We start from the raw sequence: 18658 nt of genomic DNA, 5'->3' as shown, positions 1-18658 counted from the left end.
AGGCAACCTCTGGTGGTGAACAGGCAGAAGACCACGGACAGGATTTGTGATACTAACCTTAACCCTAACCTAACAATATACTAACACACTAATGAAAATGGTCGATGTGTATTTGTTGACATATGTTGCAACGTTACTTATAGTTAATAGAATGTCTAAAGTAGTATCAAAACAGTATCAAAATAATGTGAACCAAGCAATCTGTTTAGCACATTTAAAACAAATCACATAGAATGAACCTGATCAATGAAATAACTATTTCCATGTGTCCATTTACCTTAGGAATCACAACAGTGCTGACCATGACAACGCTGATGGTCAGTGCTCGTTCATCATTGCCCCGTGCTTCTGCCATCAAAGCTCTGGACGTGTATTTCTGGATTTGCTACGTCTTTGTTTTCGCTGCCTTGATCGAATACGCTTTTGCTCACTATAATGCAGACTACAGCAAGAAGGAGAAAGCCAAAGTCAAGACGAATAAGAGTACAGAGGTATGTGTGCCACCTCAGGACACCAAGTCTCAGGAATTTAAATACTCTCAAATCTCAAGTAGGGTGAATTCAGGTAAATTAGGGCTGTTTAAGATCATACTGTGCTTAATAGGGTTACACTTTGAGAACATAACAGTGGTCGTTAATTAAAGAATGTTAAGAAAAAATTGTCTACGACCCTGGTGATTGTGGCTACACCTCAAAGGAGGAATCCCTCATCATAAAAGGTATAAGCCCTTTGACATTTCATTTATGAGGTTGCTCAAATAAACGTAAACAAATGTTATTGTGACAGCACTTGTATTATTTGCTTCTGCAGGTAACACGAATTGCTAATAATGCAATGCAAAGAATACTTTAGAACTGCACTATAGTCATATTTTTAATATGCTGTTAATATTCTGTTAGATTTCTAATAACCTAATCTACAGTATGTCACAAAAGTGAGTACACCCCTTACATTTCAGCAACCATTTTAGTATATCTTCTCAAGGGATGATACTATAGAAATTAAATTTGGATATATTTTAGAGTAGTCAATGTGCAACTTGAATAGCAGTATAGATTTATTGTGCCCGTGAAAATTTCTCAACATACAGCCATTGTTGTCAAAATAGCTGGCAACAAAAGTGAGTACACCCTAAGTGAATGAAGTGCTAGCACCATTGTTATCTGGCACTGCCTTAATCATCCTGGGCATGGAGAGCTGCACATGTTGTTGATGGGACGTTAGACACATGCTGCTTCTCCACCTTACACTTGAGGATGCCCCACAGGTGCTTAATAGGGTTCAGGTCTGGAGACATACTTGGCCACCCCATCACCTTCAGCTTCAGCTTCCTCAGCAAGGCAGTTGTCATCTTGGTGGTGTGTTTCGGATCGTTATCATGTTGGAAAACTGCCTTTCGGCTAGTTTCTGGAGGGAAGGCATCATGTTCTGCTTCAGAATGTACAGTACATAATTGAATCCATGTTTCCCTCAATGAACTGCAGCTCCCCAGAACCAGCAGCACTCATGCAGCCCCAGACCATGATGAACCATTACCATGATGACTGTAGGCAAGACACAATTTTCCTGGTGCTCCTCATCAGGGCATCGCCACACATGCTGGACACCATCTGAGCCAAACAAGTTTGTCTTATAGTCTCATCAGACCACAGGACATGGTTCCAGTAGTTCATGCTCTTGGACAGGTTGTCTTCAGCAAATTGTTTGCAGGCTTTCTTGTAAGCCAGCTTCAGAAGAGGCTTCCTTCTGGGATGACGCCTATGCAAACCAACTTGTTGCAGTGTGCAGCGTATGGTCTGAGCACAAGCTGACCTTCTGCTTCTGCAACCATTAAAGCAATGCTGGCAGCACGCATCTGTTTTTTTAAGCCAGGTTCTGCACCTGACGCACAGAACGAGTGCTCAACTTCGTTGATCGACCCTTTCGAGGCATATTCCGTATGGAACCCAACTTGGAAAACCTCTGTAGGACCCTGACCACTGTAGTGTAACTCGGTTTCAGGGTGTTACTGAACCTCTAATAGCCTTGGCCATCTTTGTGGAGAGCAACAATTCTAATTCTCGAATCCTCAGAGAGTTCTTTGCTATGAGATGCCATGTTGAACATCCAGTGGTCAGTATGAGAGAATTGTACTTAAAACACCTAATTTTAAAGGTTGTATCAGCGATTTCTAGCCTAAAACATAAAGTGTCAGTTTCAGCTGACCTTTCATCACGATCCGCTCGCTGCCTGCCCCATAAATTGTCTGTGAAAAAACCGCGTCTCTCTGGTCAGCCTAGGGTCCGAGATATGCCAAAAAAACAATCGGCACTACCAACCTTTCCACACATAAACAAACAGTGTTCCAACCAATCAGCATCAGGGGTTTGGTGTTGTGGACTTTCCTACTGGTGCTGGGATGTGAGGGAGGCGGAGCGAAAGTCCACAACACCAAACCTCTGACGCTGATTGGTTGGAACACTGTTTGTTTATGTGTGGAAAGGTTGGTAGTGCCGATTGTTTTTTTTTGGAATATCTCGGACCCTAGGCTGACCAGAGAGACGCGATTTTTTCACAGACAATTTATGGGGCAGGCAGCGAGCGGATCGTGATGAAAGGTCAGCTGAATTTGACACTTTATTTTTCAGGCTAGAAATCGCTGATACAACCTTTAACTGCTCTAATACAAGATACACAACTTTGTATGGTCCTGTCAAGCAGAGAAAAACATAAACATGATGAATAGGACATGTCACTTTGCATGGTTAAACAACATACTGCTGTTATCACTTTTGTTGCAAGCTATTTTGACAATAATGGCTGTATCTTGAGTAATTTTCAGGGGACACTAAATCTATACTGCTATACAAGCTGCAAATTGATTACTCTAAAATATATCTAAGTTTCATTTCTACAGTATTGTCCCTTGAGAAGATATACTTAAATGGTTGCTAAAATGTGAGGGGTGTACTCACTTTTGTGAGACACTGTATATGTTTTTGTATGGCTGGATGGATGGATGGATGTGTGTTTCATTTCTAATTAGGGTTAAGGGATCTTTTTTCATAAATCAGAGATGGCCCACTTTACCTGAAAAGACATTTGTCCAGAGTGCATGATCTCAAAATGTTTATTGTTATGTACCTTCAAATTAAAGCTGAATACAAAAGGAAAATATTACAGCTGAACCTTAAAGTTAACAAAGGTAATAAAGAAATGAAAAACACATCTGGGTATCCAAATTACAAGTTTATAAAAATGGCCCTCTTTACCTGAATATATATATATTTATGTCAATATAGAATGACATAATATTAACTTAAGCTCCACTCCTTATTCAGTTAAGAGGAAAATAAAACTTTTTTCCCTCATGTTCTTTTGCAGTCCATGGTAAAGAATGGAAAGCAGGCAATGGTTCTGTTTTCGCTCTCTGTGGCTGGCATGAACCAGGGCCTCCTCATCTCAAACAGGCAAAACAGGGCCCAGCGGGCCACTGATCCTCCTGGAGATCAGCATGAAGAGACAGAGGTTCGTGGCACTCAGTCCCGTCGGGCACAAAAGGAAAGCAGTGAAGAAAAGAAATGCTGCAAGTGTAAACCTATTGATGCTGATACCATTGATATCTACGCTCGTGCTGTCTTCCCTTTCACCTTTGCTGTGGTAAATGTCATCTACTGGGTGGCATACACAATGTAAATGATTTATAAAATTTTAAGCTCTGCATGTATATAAATCAATAAACGATGTGACAACAGAACTATACAATTATTATAACATGACAGTATCTAGATTATTAAGGTTCATCAATATAATATTGTAGGGTAGTCTTTTAGAATATCTTAAATGCACTAATTAATTTTTATTTTGGAAGAAAAGGGGTCTGTTGCATTTTAGAAGACTGATACATACCTCTGCATCTTTATGAAGCATAATTTCCTCCTTGCTTTTTTGCTCTTTCATTATTTGCACCAGAATAGCCTTCTGAGTACTGGTATGAACGAACCAAAGCAGAACTTTATACTGCTTTATGAATGAATCTCGTCTTCATCCCTACCTTCTTCATCTTATTTTTTCCCCCGTAGAAAAGTTCAGCATTTTTTGTTGTATAGGCAGACATAACCGTTTTAAGTTGACTTTTTTTTATGGGAAATGTGGCAATATGTGGCAGTGTGCTTCTTGCTACTTAGTATTGGTCTCAAATGAAATCCAGAGCTGTCTAAATTATAAACATAAAAATTTGATATTTTCTGTATGCATTCTTTTAGTTAGTATTCACCATGTATCATTCTCCCAGCAATGGGGTTTAAATATGAGCATTTACCACTTTGTGTTGTGGAAAAATATTACATATTAGCCATGGGAACCCTGCCAACAAATAATGATTTTATGCATGAGAATTTGTATCATTATTGCTGATCAAGGTAGTGATGTCATTCTGAGCAATTTATCCCTCTTTCAGTTTCTTTCATTTTGCCTTTTCTTTTATCAGAGGCAGCTCTAATGCTGCTTTTGTTCTGAAGTGCCACATTTGTGCCGCAACAAAATTTGCGATTGTCATGACAATCAGCACACATTGTTTTTGTGCATGAAAATGAACATGATTTATTATTTCCTGTTTTGTTTGTTTTTTCTTGTAAATGTATTGATGCCACCACTGTGGTAAGTCTGTGAGGGCCCTTGGCACCAGGGTGATGACATGACAAAGTTAATAAATAAAACTGTTCTTGTCACCCAAGATTAGAGGGTTTTGAGATTGGATTGGGAAATGCCTATGAACTAATATTAATGATTACTCATTATCAGATATCCAGAGGCCAGTTGCATAAACTTAGTCTCTATGTTAAGACAGTGTCTTAAGAACTCGTTTGACCAGCTAGCAGATAACTAAGGGGTAATCAGTCTTATATTTTGGATCCAACTTAGACTAATCTAAGTTTTTATGTAACCAAATTTTCAAAAATTTGACCAGTCTTAAAGAAAAAAATGAATGACTAACTTTTAAGTCTGTCTAAACCTTTTATGCAACTGGCCCCTGATTAGAACTCATGGTAGAGTGTAGCAGGCCCACAGCCAGCCTAGTGGATGGGGAGGTTCTTTTTTTTTTTTCAAAAAGTGGACCTTTTTCAGTTCCCACCCATTTGGTATTTCATTATGAGGTTCAAATACTTATTTTTGGTGACTTCTAATGCACCAATTTGTGCTGGATTAGCATGCTTGCTGGTATTTCAAAGAGCAAAGTTTTGATGCACCAAAAATATTTACTACAATGTTGTCAAACTGCTTACCAAGATCATGTACCACCTTATACCAGTACATATACACAAATACCTATTAAAGCAATACGTTACTTAATTAAGAGCCATGAGTGACATTATTAATGCAATAAATGCACAGATCCGTCATATTTACACACAACTGAAAACATCTGGGGCTAACAGTGGTGGGTGGGGGCTCACATCATGCTTAAAGGGGTCATCAGATGTCTCCCATCCATTTCCCACAAGTTCATATGATTCTATATGGTCTTAATGAAAATTCTATAATATACTTTGGTTAAATTCTCAATAGTAGTGTAAAAAACACCCTTTCACATTGTCAAAATCAGCTCTGCAAAAACTCATTCTATTGCATGTTCCTTTAAATGCAAATGAGCTTTGCTCTCTTCTCTCTGTGGAGTGATGAGCCATTGAAGCTGGATCACAGATGATTTGCGGAAATGTATTTATGTAGATCGGGAAGTGCATTCCATTCACAAACAAAAGTGATCCACTGCGGCTAAGATGTCTGGAGTAAATGAGGACTACTATGTTCATTATTACATCCAACAACAGAACACCTCAATCGCTTAGGAGCCATTCTTGTCTACATCCCTGTTCCGGCATCGAGACAATGGTCTAAGGTAAGACGGCCATGTCAATCAATCTATTGTGGGAGCAGCCTCTGTCGATCTTACGTCACACCGACAAGAAGCTGAGAATGGCTTGATTTGAAAAAGGGGAAATTATTTTAACAGATGAAATAAAAACCACGGGGTGGATTTTTATCATTATAGGGTAGATGTGTACACTACACACACATTTATGTTCAAACAACATGCAAAAGTGAACTTGTATCCGATGACCCCTTTAAGTAATATTTTGTGAGGCGGTGGCTGGATGAGCATCCCTTTAGGGGGGTTTTAGGGGTTACAGATTTGAAAGTAAAATTTATTAATCTGGTGCTCTTTGATAATTGTTCAGTGTGCAAATTGAACAAACAAAAAAAGTCGATGACAATCTAAAAAAGGGTCTAGAACTGCCCTTTGTCAGTTCTTGTTGTGACATGTCAGAAGGGTTTGGATCCATTCACAGCTTTTTAAAGAAAAGTCAGACAATACAGGGTCAAATAACAGCAGGGCAGATCAGCAGAGGCAGTGTCTTAAACAGGTGGCTAGCAAACACAGTCCCGGAGAATAATCCGAGTCAGGGCAGGCAAAGAACAATCAGCAATTCAGAAAATAGTCCAAGGTCAGGTATAAAGAAAGACCCTGGGAAAACGCTTAGTAATGACAGCAAGGGAAAATCAAGACTTCACAGAGAGTCGGTCGGTGCATTCCAAATTAGATATATTGCCCTCCGAAGTGCTCAAAACTGGCCAATTCAAAGGGATTGAAGGATTTCGAAGGGTACAATTGATGGACAGTTCGGACAGCCATGATCCTTTGCACTGATTCTTTCCATGATGATGGCGCCTCTGTGTGGTCACGGGATGATGACGCAGAAGGGCACTTCAAGAAACAGTTGTTTGGTCCCCTACACCCTTCAACCCTTCAAAGCTCTCACTCCAGAGGGTAAACCCTTTGAAGGCATTAGGGCATAGGGATGAGCCCTTCCTATGCCCTATCCTGGGCCCCTTTCAACCTCTGGGCCATGTCTGTCCTCCTTTTCAAAACACAAATATCAACAAATATCAAGGAAGGAATTTTATTTAACTTTAGGCCTACATGGTATGCAAGATTTTTTAAATCAAATTTCTAATGCCCAACAGCAATTGCCCTGCTACCCTTGAGGAGTAAATAGACTTTGCCTTATTGTTGAGTGGCTCTGCTTTTACTGTTGGTGTCGTGAAGGAGGATCACATCACATCTGCTGTTGCAAAGCCTGCTCACGTCATGTCTGCTGCTTCAAGGCCTGCTCACATCATGTCTGCTGCTTCAAGGCCTGCTCCAGGGCCTGCTCCAGGGCCTGCTCAAGCCAAGCCTGCCGCTCCAGGGCCTGCTCACGCCAAGCCTGCTGCCATCCCAGAGCCTAATCACCAGATGGACGCCCTTCAAGAGCCTGCTTACAAGATGGACGTCCTGCCAGAGCCTGCTCACAAGATGGCTGCCCTTCCAGAGCCTGTTCACAAGATGGCCGCCATCCCAGAGCCTGTTCACAAGATGGCCGCCATCCCAAAGCCTGTTCACAAGATGGCTGCCGCTCCAGAGTCTGCACCTGTCATGGCCGCCATTCCAGAGTCTGCTTACAAGATGGCCGCCATCCCAAAGCCTGTTCACAAGATGGCAGCCGCTCCAGAGTCTACACCTGTCATGGTAGCCCTTCCAGAGCCAGTTTTACAAGATGGCCGCCCTTTCAGAGCCTGCAACCGTCATGGCTACCATCCCAGAGCCTGTTCACAAGATGGCCGCCATCCCAGAGCCTGTTCACAAGATGGCTGCCACGCCAGAGTCTGCACCCAAGATGGCTGCCATCCCAAGCCTGTTGTCAAGATGGCCGCCACGCCAGAGTCCCCGACCAAAATGGCCGCCACGCTAAAGTCAAGCCAATCCACAGTCCCTATGCCAGAGCCATGCCATGCCTCGACTGATCTCCCAGAGCCACGCCATGCCTCACCTTATCCTTCAGAGCCTCATCATGTCATGATTTCAAGTGTAATGGACCCTCCTCTAATGTCAGTGCGGGCAGCAGGCATACTTATAGAGACGACGCTATCAAGCCAAGCAAGCCACGCAGAGCCGACGCTCCCAAGCCAAGCAAGCCACACAGAGCCGACGCTCCCAAGCCAAGCAAGCCATGCAAAACTGACGCTCCCAAGCCTCACACCTTCCAGCACGGTGGGCATCCCATTAACCACTGCACTGCCTGTGATGGCCATCGCCATTTTAAGTGTATGGGCTGCACACTGCATTCCAGAGGTCTTGTCTGTCCATGAATCTATCCACGAGTCTGCTCCAGAGGCCTCGTCTGTCCATGAGTCTGTCCACGAGTCTGCTCCAGAGGCCTCGTCTGTCCATGAATCTGTCCACGAGTCTGCTCCAGAGGCCTCATCTGTCCATGAGTCTGTTCACGAGTTTGCTCCGGAGGCCTCATCTGTCCATGAGTCTGTTCACGAGTTTGCTCCGGAGGCCTCATCTGTCCATCATGTCCGCTGCGCCAATGAGTCTTATGGAGGCGACGTCCACGGCGGAACCCCCTGAGGAGGCAGCTCCTGCTGCAGATCGTCAAAAGGGGGTACCACCATGTTATGAACTCACTATCTGCTCAACCACTGTCAATGTTCCTGCTCTGCCTGCAATGCCAAGGCTTCCTGCTCTGCCTGCAACGCCAAGGCTCCCTGCTCTGCCTGCACCGCCATGGCTTCTTACTCTGCTTGCACCGCTAATGCTTCACGCTCTGCCTGTACCGCCAAGGCTTCACACTCTGCCTGCTCCGCCGAGGCTTCACGCTCTGCCAGCTCCGCCATGGCTTCCTGCTCTGCCTGCACCGCCAAGGATTCCTGCTCTGCCTGCACCGCCAAGGATTCCTGCTCTGCCTGCTCCGTCAAGGCTTCCTGCTTTGCCTGCACCACCATGGCTTCCTGCTCTACCGGCTCCGCCCTGGCTTCCACTGCTCCATAACCCAGGTCCTCCAAAGCTTCACTGTCTGCCACTGATCCACGGTCCAGGTCCACCTCTGCTTCATGATCCAGGTCTGTCATTACTCCATGCCCCAGGCCCTCCACTGTTTCCCAGTCTGCCACTGTTTCATGGCCCAGGTCCTCCACTGTTCCACAGTCTTCCACTGCTCCATGGCCCAGGTCCTCCATTGATCCACAGTCTGTCACTGCTCCATGGCCCAGGTCCTCCGGTGTTTCATCGTCTGCCACTGCTTCACGGCCCAGGTCCTCCAGTGTTTCACTATCTGTCACTGCTCCACGGCCCAGGACCTCCATTCTCCCATTGTGTAGACCTGCCCCCTTGCCCCAGGATCCAGGCCCACCACCTTTCCATGCTCCATGCCATGATCCCAGTCCTGTTCCCCTGCATGGGCCTGGCCCTCCATCCCTCCCCCATAAACTGTCTCTGCTCCACCACCCTCCTGGACTTTTGGATCAGAGCCCCGAAATCATGAATAGTTTGTGAATCAACAGCAGACATATGCGTGCCTAATGTACGACTCTCATATACAAGAATGGATACATTAGGCACACGCAAGTTCGTTACTGTTACTCTGGTTGTCTTTTTTTTTTACAGCCCAGCTTTTCTAGCATCCACATAAGTTGTCGGCGTTTGTTTCATGCAGCCAAGAGAGGAAGTAGATGCCTGTCTTTCCGGGGGGGGGGGGGGGGTATAGGCTACTTCATGCAGGCTTTTGCGGGCGGGACAAAAAAATCTGTCCCTTGCGGTTCTCTAAGATGAGGTTTGCTTGCAGCGATAGCTTTGTCTTCGGTTTTTGAAGAATGATGAAAAACACAACTCGGGTCTGAGTGACTTCAACAATTTACTTAGAAACTTTTTGATTATCACAGACCATTGTAGACAACCTACTCCCGTACACATCCGGGGCTTATACTGACATTCTGATTACGGACACGTGTCTAGTACAAATGCGATTCACATAACTAAGAACATTTAATCAATGTTCTACATCCCCTTTCTTTAGTAGTCTCTTGTCAATAATAATAACAACAAATATCCACATTAACTCAAAATCTAAGTGTGCATACACAATTAAACTGTTAATACTTTAACTTTAGCATTTTACGAACAGACGTAGAGTGTTCAGTCCTGATGAGTTATTGGTTTCACACAAATGCTTAACATGCTCTAAACAGCTTAACTAAATATATGTTGGGTTTGGTCTTGAGATTCTGCCTAAACACAAAGATTTTTTTCTGATTCTTTGGTAGGCACTGTGGTCTCTGATGCTGCTTCAGTGTCAGGTGACATCTCCTGTGTACTTGAGTAGTCAGAAAGGAATGTTTGACCTTGTCTTGGCGTACAAACTCGAGTGTGATCTGCAGGGCTGTACTCAACATTTTGTGGTGGCAAAGTTTCAGGGACAGGCAAGATGTGTCTTCGATTCCTTCTATAATCCCTCCCCTCTGATTCCACCACGTACGATATTGGCTCCTTGCAGATGTCTTTGATAGTTCCCACTTTATTGTAACCTTGAGGTGTTTGTAACCTGACTACTTCACCTTTTAGCAAAGGACGAAGAGGTTTGCTGGTTTTGTCGTAATGCACCTTCTGCCGATAACGCTTGTGTGCAAATCGTTTTGTGACCTTGATGTGTCTTCTAGTAGAAGGGACCAGCAACTTTTTTGTCGATTGGAAGGGTTGACCTCGTTTGTCTTGACATGAGTCTTTCTGCTAATGATCCGAGAATTCCATCACGAGGGACGTTTCTCAAATTAAGTAAATCAAGAAAGACGTCTGTCTTCTCTCGCTGTGATTTTTCCATCAACTCTTTTGCGCTTCGCACCGCTCGTTCTGCTTATCCATTAGATTGTGGATATTCTGGGCTGTTTGTTACATGTATAAAGTCCCAGGTATTTGCAACATTTTTGAAGTATTGACTGGAAAACTGTGTTCTGTTGTCTGTGATCACTTTTTGCGGACTGCCATGTACCGAAAAGTGTCTCTTTAGTTTTGTGATCACGGCAATTGGTGTTAGATTGTGAAGAAGATCTACCTCGAACCATCCTGAGTACGAGTCGACCAGAACAAGATAGTGTTGGCCATTCCATTCGAATAGATCAGTCGCAACAACTGACCAGGGAAGCTCTGGAGTATCATGCTGTTTCAATGGTTCTTTCTGTTGGTGCTGTTTCATACTATTACAGACAGAGCATAAAGTGCATTTCTCCTCATGGTCTTTGTTCAATGAAGGCCAGAACACTACACCTCATGCTCTGCGTTATGAAGAATGGTGGTATATTCTTTCTGCAGTGACTTGGGAATCACAGCTTTTTCGCCCTTCATCACAATCCTATCTTTTGTTGCCAGTTCGTCTCAGTATGGGTAATACTGTCGGACTGGAAGAGGCAGCTTTGCCTGCCGATATGGCCAGCCCTGGTGTATTCTTCTGCAAAGCTGCTTCAGTGTTGGATCTGTAGCTGTGTGCTCTCTAAACTCGACAAGCCTTTCTGATGAGATGCGTTCTACAGACGTTACCTCAAACTCAGTCTTTTCACTGGCTTGAATCTCCGTGTGCTTCATTGGGGTGCGTGAAAGAGTATCAGCCAGATACATTTGTTTTCCTTTTTTGTAGCTTATTACAAAATCATACTTCTGTAATCTCAACATCATTTGTTGTAATCATGCTGGTGCCATGTGCAGTGGCTTGTTGAGAATTGTCACCAATGGCTGATGATCTGTTTCGATGAGAATTTTCTTTCCGTAGGTATAGTCGTGAAACTTTAGCACATGCAAACACCACGCGAGAAGCTCCTTTTCAATTTGAGCATACTGTGTCTCAGTCTGTGTCAGGGTGCGTGAGGTGTATGCTATGGGAGCATTCTCTTGAAGGTATGCCGCACCAAGTCCAAACTGTGAAGCATCGCATGTCAGTATGACAGGCTTTTGGACATTGTAATATCTCAATGTTGGCGGGCTTGTGACAGTGGTGTAAAGTATTTGAGTAAATGGACTTCGTTACTGTACTTAAGTATTTTTTTGGCTACTTTGTACTTGTACTGAGTATCAAAAATATAAGCAACTTTTACTCTCTACTCAACTACATTTTTTATTTAATATATGTACTCTTTACTCCACTACATTTGAACGGACACTTACCGTTACTCATTATTACATTGTGATTGTGCGCGACAAGTCGGCATCTTTTTCTGCTATGGGTAATTTATTGAGCGGAAGAGGCGATATCGCCATCTGCAGGGTGCTGAAGGTACTGGATGCTATTTACCTATGTGCTAAATGAGACTACTCCACATGAACGTGAATTAGCAGCTTGCCAAATGCCAGGTGTTTCACATTAATTAGCGACATGGCCACAGCTACTGATGAAGCCGAAGCCGGCACATCAAGCAGTGCCAGCACTGACGACCATCCATGGCCTTATTTGAAAGAAATGTTTTCATTTGCCGGGATACAAAATGATTCTTACAGGATGCAGTGTCTACTTTGTTTGCCACGAACCACGAAAATAAGTGCTTTTAAGAATTCATCGTCAAATTTGAGGAAGCACATTGAGGTAAGAGTCTGATTTATTTAATCGTAATTTAATGTGAATTTAGTTATATTAATCTCTATACAGATCATATGTCTGACTTTACAACGGTGTTGTAAGCATAATGTTACCAAAAGTTAATACAGTTACTGATATGGCAAAAACCACTGCGGCACGACTATATTTTAGTTTACATTTTTAGTGCAATGTGAATAAATGTATCTCTAAAATAATACATTTTGCAACAGGTGTATTTAGCTTTGAGTTTGTGATGTATTTTTCATTGAATTTGTTCATAGTTGAAAAATAACACTGCTCCTCTTTGTTTAATTTTATTACAGAGAAAACATCCTAATCACTTGAAAAACTACTCACACCTGACCTCAATCGCTCAGAAAAGAAAGAATGTGAGCAAAAATATGGAGCCCCTAACGAAACAAATCAAAATTGGAGAGACCAAGATAATTTCTCAAGCAACTGTTGATAAAGCTGTACTGCGATTCATTGTATACGGTCTCCAACCTTTTAGCGTAGTTGAAAAAGATGAATTTAAGGACCTGATTCATGATTTGCAGCCAAACTCTACTGTACGATCAAGATCAACCATCTGTACCACGATGGAGGAAGCTGCAGGAGGAATGAAGAAAAGTGTAACAGAAGCCATGAGCAGGGTGGAATACATCTGTACAACTACTGATTGTTGGAGTTCAAGGCGGCGCAGCTTTATAGGTATGACAGCACATTGGATTGACCCAGACAATCTACAGCGATGCTCTGCAGCCCTTGCCTGTCGACAATTAAAGGGGTCGCACACATCTGATGTACTTGCAGCTGCAATACATGACATACATTCTGAATTTGAGATCCATGAAAAAGTTGTCTGTATAACAACAGACAATGGATCAAATTTTTTGAAAGCCTTTCTTGTCTATGGAGGTGAGAACATACACGGCAATAACACAGAACGTGCAACAGCAACCCCATCAGAAGATGAGGATGGATCTGACACTGAAGATGAGGAGAAATGTGACGAGATTGAATATGTTGAGGTTGCTGAAATTCTAGCCAAGGATGATCTTGAATTTCATTTGCCCAAGAATCAACGTTGTGCTTGCCATCTTCTGAACTTGGTTTCCACTGTGGATGTTGACACTGCTCAATCAGATGAAACATACAAAAGGTTATCAAGATCATCCTTCTCCAAATGTTGGGCCTTGTGGAACAAGATTGGCCGGTCCAACAAAGCTGCAGAGATGATGGAAGAGGAATGTAGTATGCAGTTAATTCGTCCAAATGCCACACGATGGAACTCTTTGTTTCTTTCAGTGGAGAGGATCCTGAAGATCATGAAGGAAAAGGGAGATAGTGTTTTCCGGAATCTCTGTGCGGAATTCAAAATCCCCATGTGAGTATTGTTATAATGTACAGTAATGATGCTATGCGTTTTCTTTTAAAGTTTCTTTCAGAGACTTTATGCCCTTTTCCATCAGGAAAAGTGAATATTTGTATGCCATCAAGGCATCGTGAATTGTCAGAATGAAATAATGGATTTTTTTTTTTTACTATTCATTCAAAAATGTGAAACAGGAGGGATGGCAAATCATGACAAATCAATGCAAATTGTTCTATCCTATGAAACATTTATATCCCAAATGAGTAGCATCTATATTTTGCTATAATCAGTTACTTTAAATAGTTTTAAACAAGGTTTTTCTTTATAGGTTCACTCCTGCAGAAAAGGCCTTTCTTGGGGAATATGTCACGGCTATGGCCCCTGTTGCCAAAGCGATTAATATCTTGCAGGGAGAAACCAATGTGCATATAGGCTGGCTTGTACCAACACTCAACGTCATGGTTTCCAAACTAAAACGAGCCAAGATATCCATGAAGCTCTGCAAGAGCCTGGTAGATGCAATCCTTGCAGGTGTGAACAAGCGCTTTGGTGACATGCTCAATGATCCTGAGCTGATTGCAGCCGCAATCCTGCTTCCGAAGTTTAAAACTTATTGGACAACTGATGCTGCCATCCTCAAACTCGGTATGTTGACACCGGCATATTAAACTAAATGAAGAGCAGTGACATGCTAATTAGTATAGTTTTTTTTTTTCTTTCGTTCTTTAATTAATTGCAAACTGATTTTTGGAACTACCTTTAAACATTTATTTGGAATAATGTGTTCTAGTATTGTGTATATAATTTGGGGCATTAGGCAATATTTTATATACTTATCAGTAATGTGTGAATTCTTCTTTTCTTTTCTTTTTGGAAACTTTGTGGAATGCTGAGATAATATATTTTAAACTGAATAAGTGCATATATGCTTAATTTTAAATGCACTAAAAATGCTTTTAAATTGTTGCAGAAACATTTCCAAATGTGTATTGTATTGTAGGCCTTGACTTCATAAAGGGAAATATGGAGGAGAACCCTCAGCTTACAAGTGATTCCACTTCATCAGATGAAGAGGATTTCTTCAAGCCACTGAAGACATCTCAGGCACAACAAGGCCCAGCAGTGCTTGATGGCTATCTGACGTGTGCTGGTGATGACATGGGTGTCCTGAAAACCTTTCCACCTCTATTGAAGTTGTCATTAAGGCTCAACACTCCCTTACCTGCATCTGCTGCTTGCGAGCGACTTTTTAGCAGTGCTGGACTCATTTTTAGTCCAAAAAGAGCTAGAATAAGTTCCAAGAACTTTGAGAACCAGCTTTTGTTGAAGTTGAATAAAAATATTGCCCCCCTCTGAGACTGAGAGGTAAATCAAATCAAAGTCAGCACTGAATTTTTTTTTACTTTGTTTTTTGTCCATTGTTGACTGAAAATACCTTCTTGAAGAACATTTTTTTACTTGTGCCTTTTTTGAACATTTGAGTTTGACTGAGACTGACTTGTTCTGCCATTTTGAAACATTAAGGTGTTCAATTTCATTTCTATATTAGGATTAGAATTCTCACAAATAAACGGTTTCTTGTTATACACATTTCTTTGTGTTCTTTGAGCCTACGTTCAGTACGAGTAAAATACTTAAGTTCTTTTAAAATCGGATACTTTAAGACTTTTACTCAAGTCTTATTGCAATTGGTGACTTGTAACTTGTAACGGAGTAATTTTTACAGTAAGGTATCTATACTTTTACTAGTACCAAGTATGGTTTCCGGGTACTCTTTACACCTCTGGCTTGTGATGCACTCTTTCAGCTTGTTGAATGCTTCTTGATGACGTTTCAGCCAGCACCATTCAACATCTTTGTGAGTCAGCTCTCCTAAGGGTGCTGATATGTCACTGAAACTTGGAATGAATTTTCCAAGAGAGTTAACCATCCCTAGAAAGCGCTGTAGGGCCGTTACATTCTCTGGCACTACCATCTCTGTAATTGCCTTAATCTTTGAAGGGTCTGGTTTTAGTCCTTCACTCGTGAACACAAGTCCCACATACCATACCTCTGACAGTCGAAACGTGCATTTGAGAGGGTTAAGTCTGAGGTTTACTTTTCGTGCACAATCTAGAACTTTCTTGATATTTTCCTCGTGTTCACTCACATCCTTTCCTCCCACGAGTTTGTTGTCCACTATAACAGCACATGGATACCCTGCAAATATTTGCTCCATGGCCCTTTGGAACACCTTACTCGCGGTGCTGATTCCAAATGGCATTCGTAAAAATCTGAATCTTCCAAATGGGGAGTTGAACGTCGTCAGCACTGATGATTTTTCATCAAGAGAGATTTGCCAGAAAGAAGTTTTCGGAGTTTGGCATTTGAGATGCGACTTCTACAGTTCGCATTGGATGATGTGGACATAGGAGGGCTTTATTGAGGTCCCTTGGGTCGATGCATATTCTTATCTCTTCTGAATTCTTTTTGTGCGTTGCTACCATTGACGATACCCATTCAGTGGGCTAAGAATAAGAACACCCTTACTGACCATTCTTTGTAATTCTGCTTCAACCTTGCTGTGCATGGCTGCTGGGATTTTGCGTGCTGGTTTTACAACTGGGTGCACTGCTGGGTCCAGTTTCATTGAATATGTCACATGGTGAATGTCTTTGTTGAACGAGACTAGTTTCATTTGTAAACGGTCCAGTAGTCCTATTAATGGTTGCACATTTCTCTTTACCACGTAGAATGAGAGGTTAAAAACCCTTTCGGTTGAGTGGCAGGTGAAAGTGACAAAACCTGCTGTGGGTATCTCCGAACCTCCATAAGTAATGAGCTTAGTGTTGTTTGATGGGCTTAATTCCTCTCCAATTTTTTTTTTTTTTTTTTTTTTGTGTGAACACTCATTGTGTTACGGAGTGCCCGACAGCCCCACTAGAGGGCACTCCAATATGGACTATTAGATGTTATGTGTTGTCTCAACCCACCATGCTTTACCCTTATGTGTCATGTTCTGATTGGTTCCCATGTGCAATGTGTCCCCTTCCCATTGACTGGTTTTGTCATGTGTTCCTTCATGTTTGCTATTTATGTCTCTTACTCACTGTTCTGTGCACTGATCGTTGTTTAGCATTTAGCCTTAGGGTTTCCATTGTTTCTTGTGTGTTTTGATCTTGGATTGTTTTTGTATTTTGAAACCTTGCCGCCAGCCCGACCATTTTGCCTGTGTATTGGACTATTCTTTCGGATTACCCTTGTTGTTCCAGTTTGCCTGTGTTCGACCCTGCTTGTTTTGACCACGTCTGCAATAAAGCTTGCATTTGGATCCACCTCTCACGCCTCCGTTACAGAACGATCAGTCTACCCGGATCCAGCAGCTTTATCCCACCACCAGCGCAAACATGGACCCAGTAATCAGTTTAGCCCTTAAGACTCAAGGTAATCGGTCCCTTGAGGACCACATCAAAGATTTTCTGGACGTTATTCAATACTCCACTTTCCCGGACTGTGCTCTCATAGATTTATTTTCACATGGACTAAATGAAACACTCCGAACCATGCTTATAGTCAGTGGTCCTCGAGGGTCACTTAATGAATTTTTGGACTTTGCTTTGTTGGTCACTGGCTCCTCATTCACTGTGGGCACTGTTGAGGAGTCAGATGACAAAACTCACATCACAGCCGACTATCACAAGCCACATGTCATGTCTGCTAGCCCTGAGCCACAGCACAAGATGTCTGCTAGCCCTGAGCCACAGCACAAGATGTCTGCTAGCCCTGGGCCACAGCACAAGATGTCTGCTAGCCCTGATCCACAGCGCAAGATGTCTGCTAGCCCAGAGCCACAGCGCAAGATGTCTGCTAGCCCAGAGCCACAGCGCACAATGTCTGCTAGCCCTGAGCCACAGCACAAGATGTCTGCTAGCACTGATCCACAGCACAAGATGTCTGCTAGCCCTGGGCCACAGCACAAGATGTCTGCTAGCCCTGAGCCACAGCACAAGATGTCTGCTAGCCCTGGGCCACAGCACAAGAGGTCTGCTAGCCCTGGGCCACAGCACAAGATGTCTGCTAGCATTGATCCACAGCGCAAGATGTCTGCTAGCCCAGAGCCACAGCGCACAATGTCTGCTAGCCCCGAGCCTGTTCACAAGATGGCCGCCCTTCCTGAGCCTATTCACAAGATGGCCACCCTTTCTGAGCCTGTTTGCAAGATGGCCGCCCTATCAGACCCAGCTCACAAGATGGCTGCCCTATCAGACCCAGATCACAAGATGGCCGCCATGCCCAAGTCCTCTCACAAGATGGCCGCCTCTCCAGAGCTATTGCACAAGATGGCTGCCACGCCCTAGTCCTCTCGCAAGCTGGCTGCCACGCCAGAGCCTGTCGCAAAGATGGCTGCCACGCCCAAGTCCTCTCGCAAGATGGCCGCCACACCAGAGCCTGTCGCAAACATGGCCACCACGCCAGAGCCTGTCGCAAAGATGGCCACCACGCCGGACCCACGTCAAGCCATTATCCTGATATCAGCACCTGCTAATGCTACGTTAGCCAAGGCAGCGTCTGTTAACTCCACGTCAGCCAAGCCAGCATCTGCTAAAGTCACGTCAGGCAAGCCAGCACCAGCTAACGCTACGTCAGCCAAGCGAGCGACTACTAACGTCACGTCTGCCAAGCCAGCGCTCGCTAGAACCACATCAGCCAAGCCACAGCCTGTTCATGTCATGTCTGCTGCTCCTGTACAGTCAAGTCACGTCACAGCTACTGTTCCTGTCAAGTCAAGTCACGTCACAGCTACTGTTCCTGCAAAGTCAAGTCAAAGCACGCCACAGCTGCTGTCCCTGCCAAGTCAAAGCACGCCACAGCTGCTGCTCCT

The 18658-nt window shown here is 43.3% G+C and overlaps 1 protein-coding gene across 1 annotated transcript; it reads left to right on the top strand.

Moving 5' to 3' along the window:
* The first annotated feature begins 93 nt into the window (after positions 1 to 93).
* On the top strand, positions 94 to 5318 carry gabrd (gamma-aminobutyric acid type A receptor subunit delta). The gene is made up of 2 exons (XM_073819372.1): positions 94 to 491; positions 3364 to 5318. The coding sequence occupies exons 1-2, from the start codon at positions 234 to 236 to the stop codon at positions 3673 to 3675; spliced, it is 570 nt and encodes a 189-aa protein (XP_073675473.1). The 5' UTR covers positions 94 to 233; the 3' UTR covers positions 3676 to 5318.
* The last annotated feature ends 13340 nt before the right edge of the window (positions 5319 to 18658 follow it).

Source organism: Garra rufa, chromosome 15 (genome assembly GCF_049309525.1).
Source record: "Garra rufa chromosome 15, GarRuf1.0, whole genome shotgun sequence".
Classification (NCBI taxonomy): Eukaryota; Metazoa; Chordata; class Actinopteri; order Cypriniformes; family Cyprinidae; genus Garra; species Garra rufa.
Note: the sequence above shows the minus strand (reverse complement) of the source record. Positions and strands in the feature narration are given on the sequence as shown.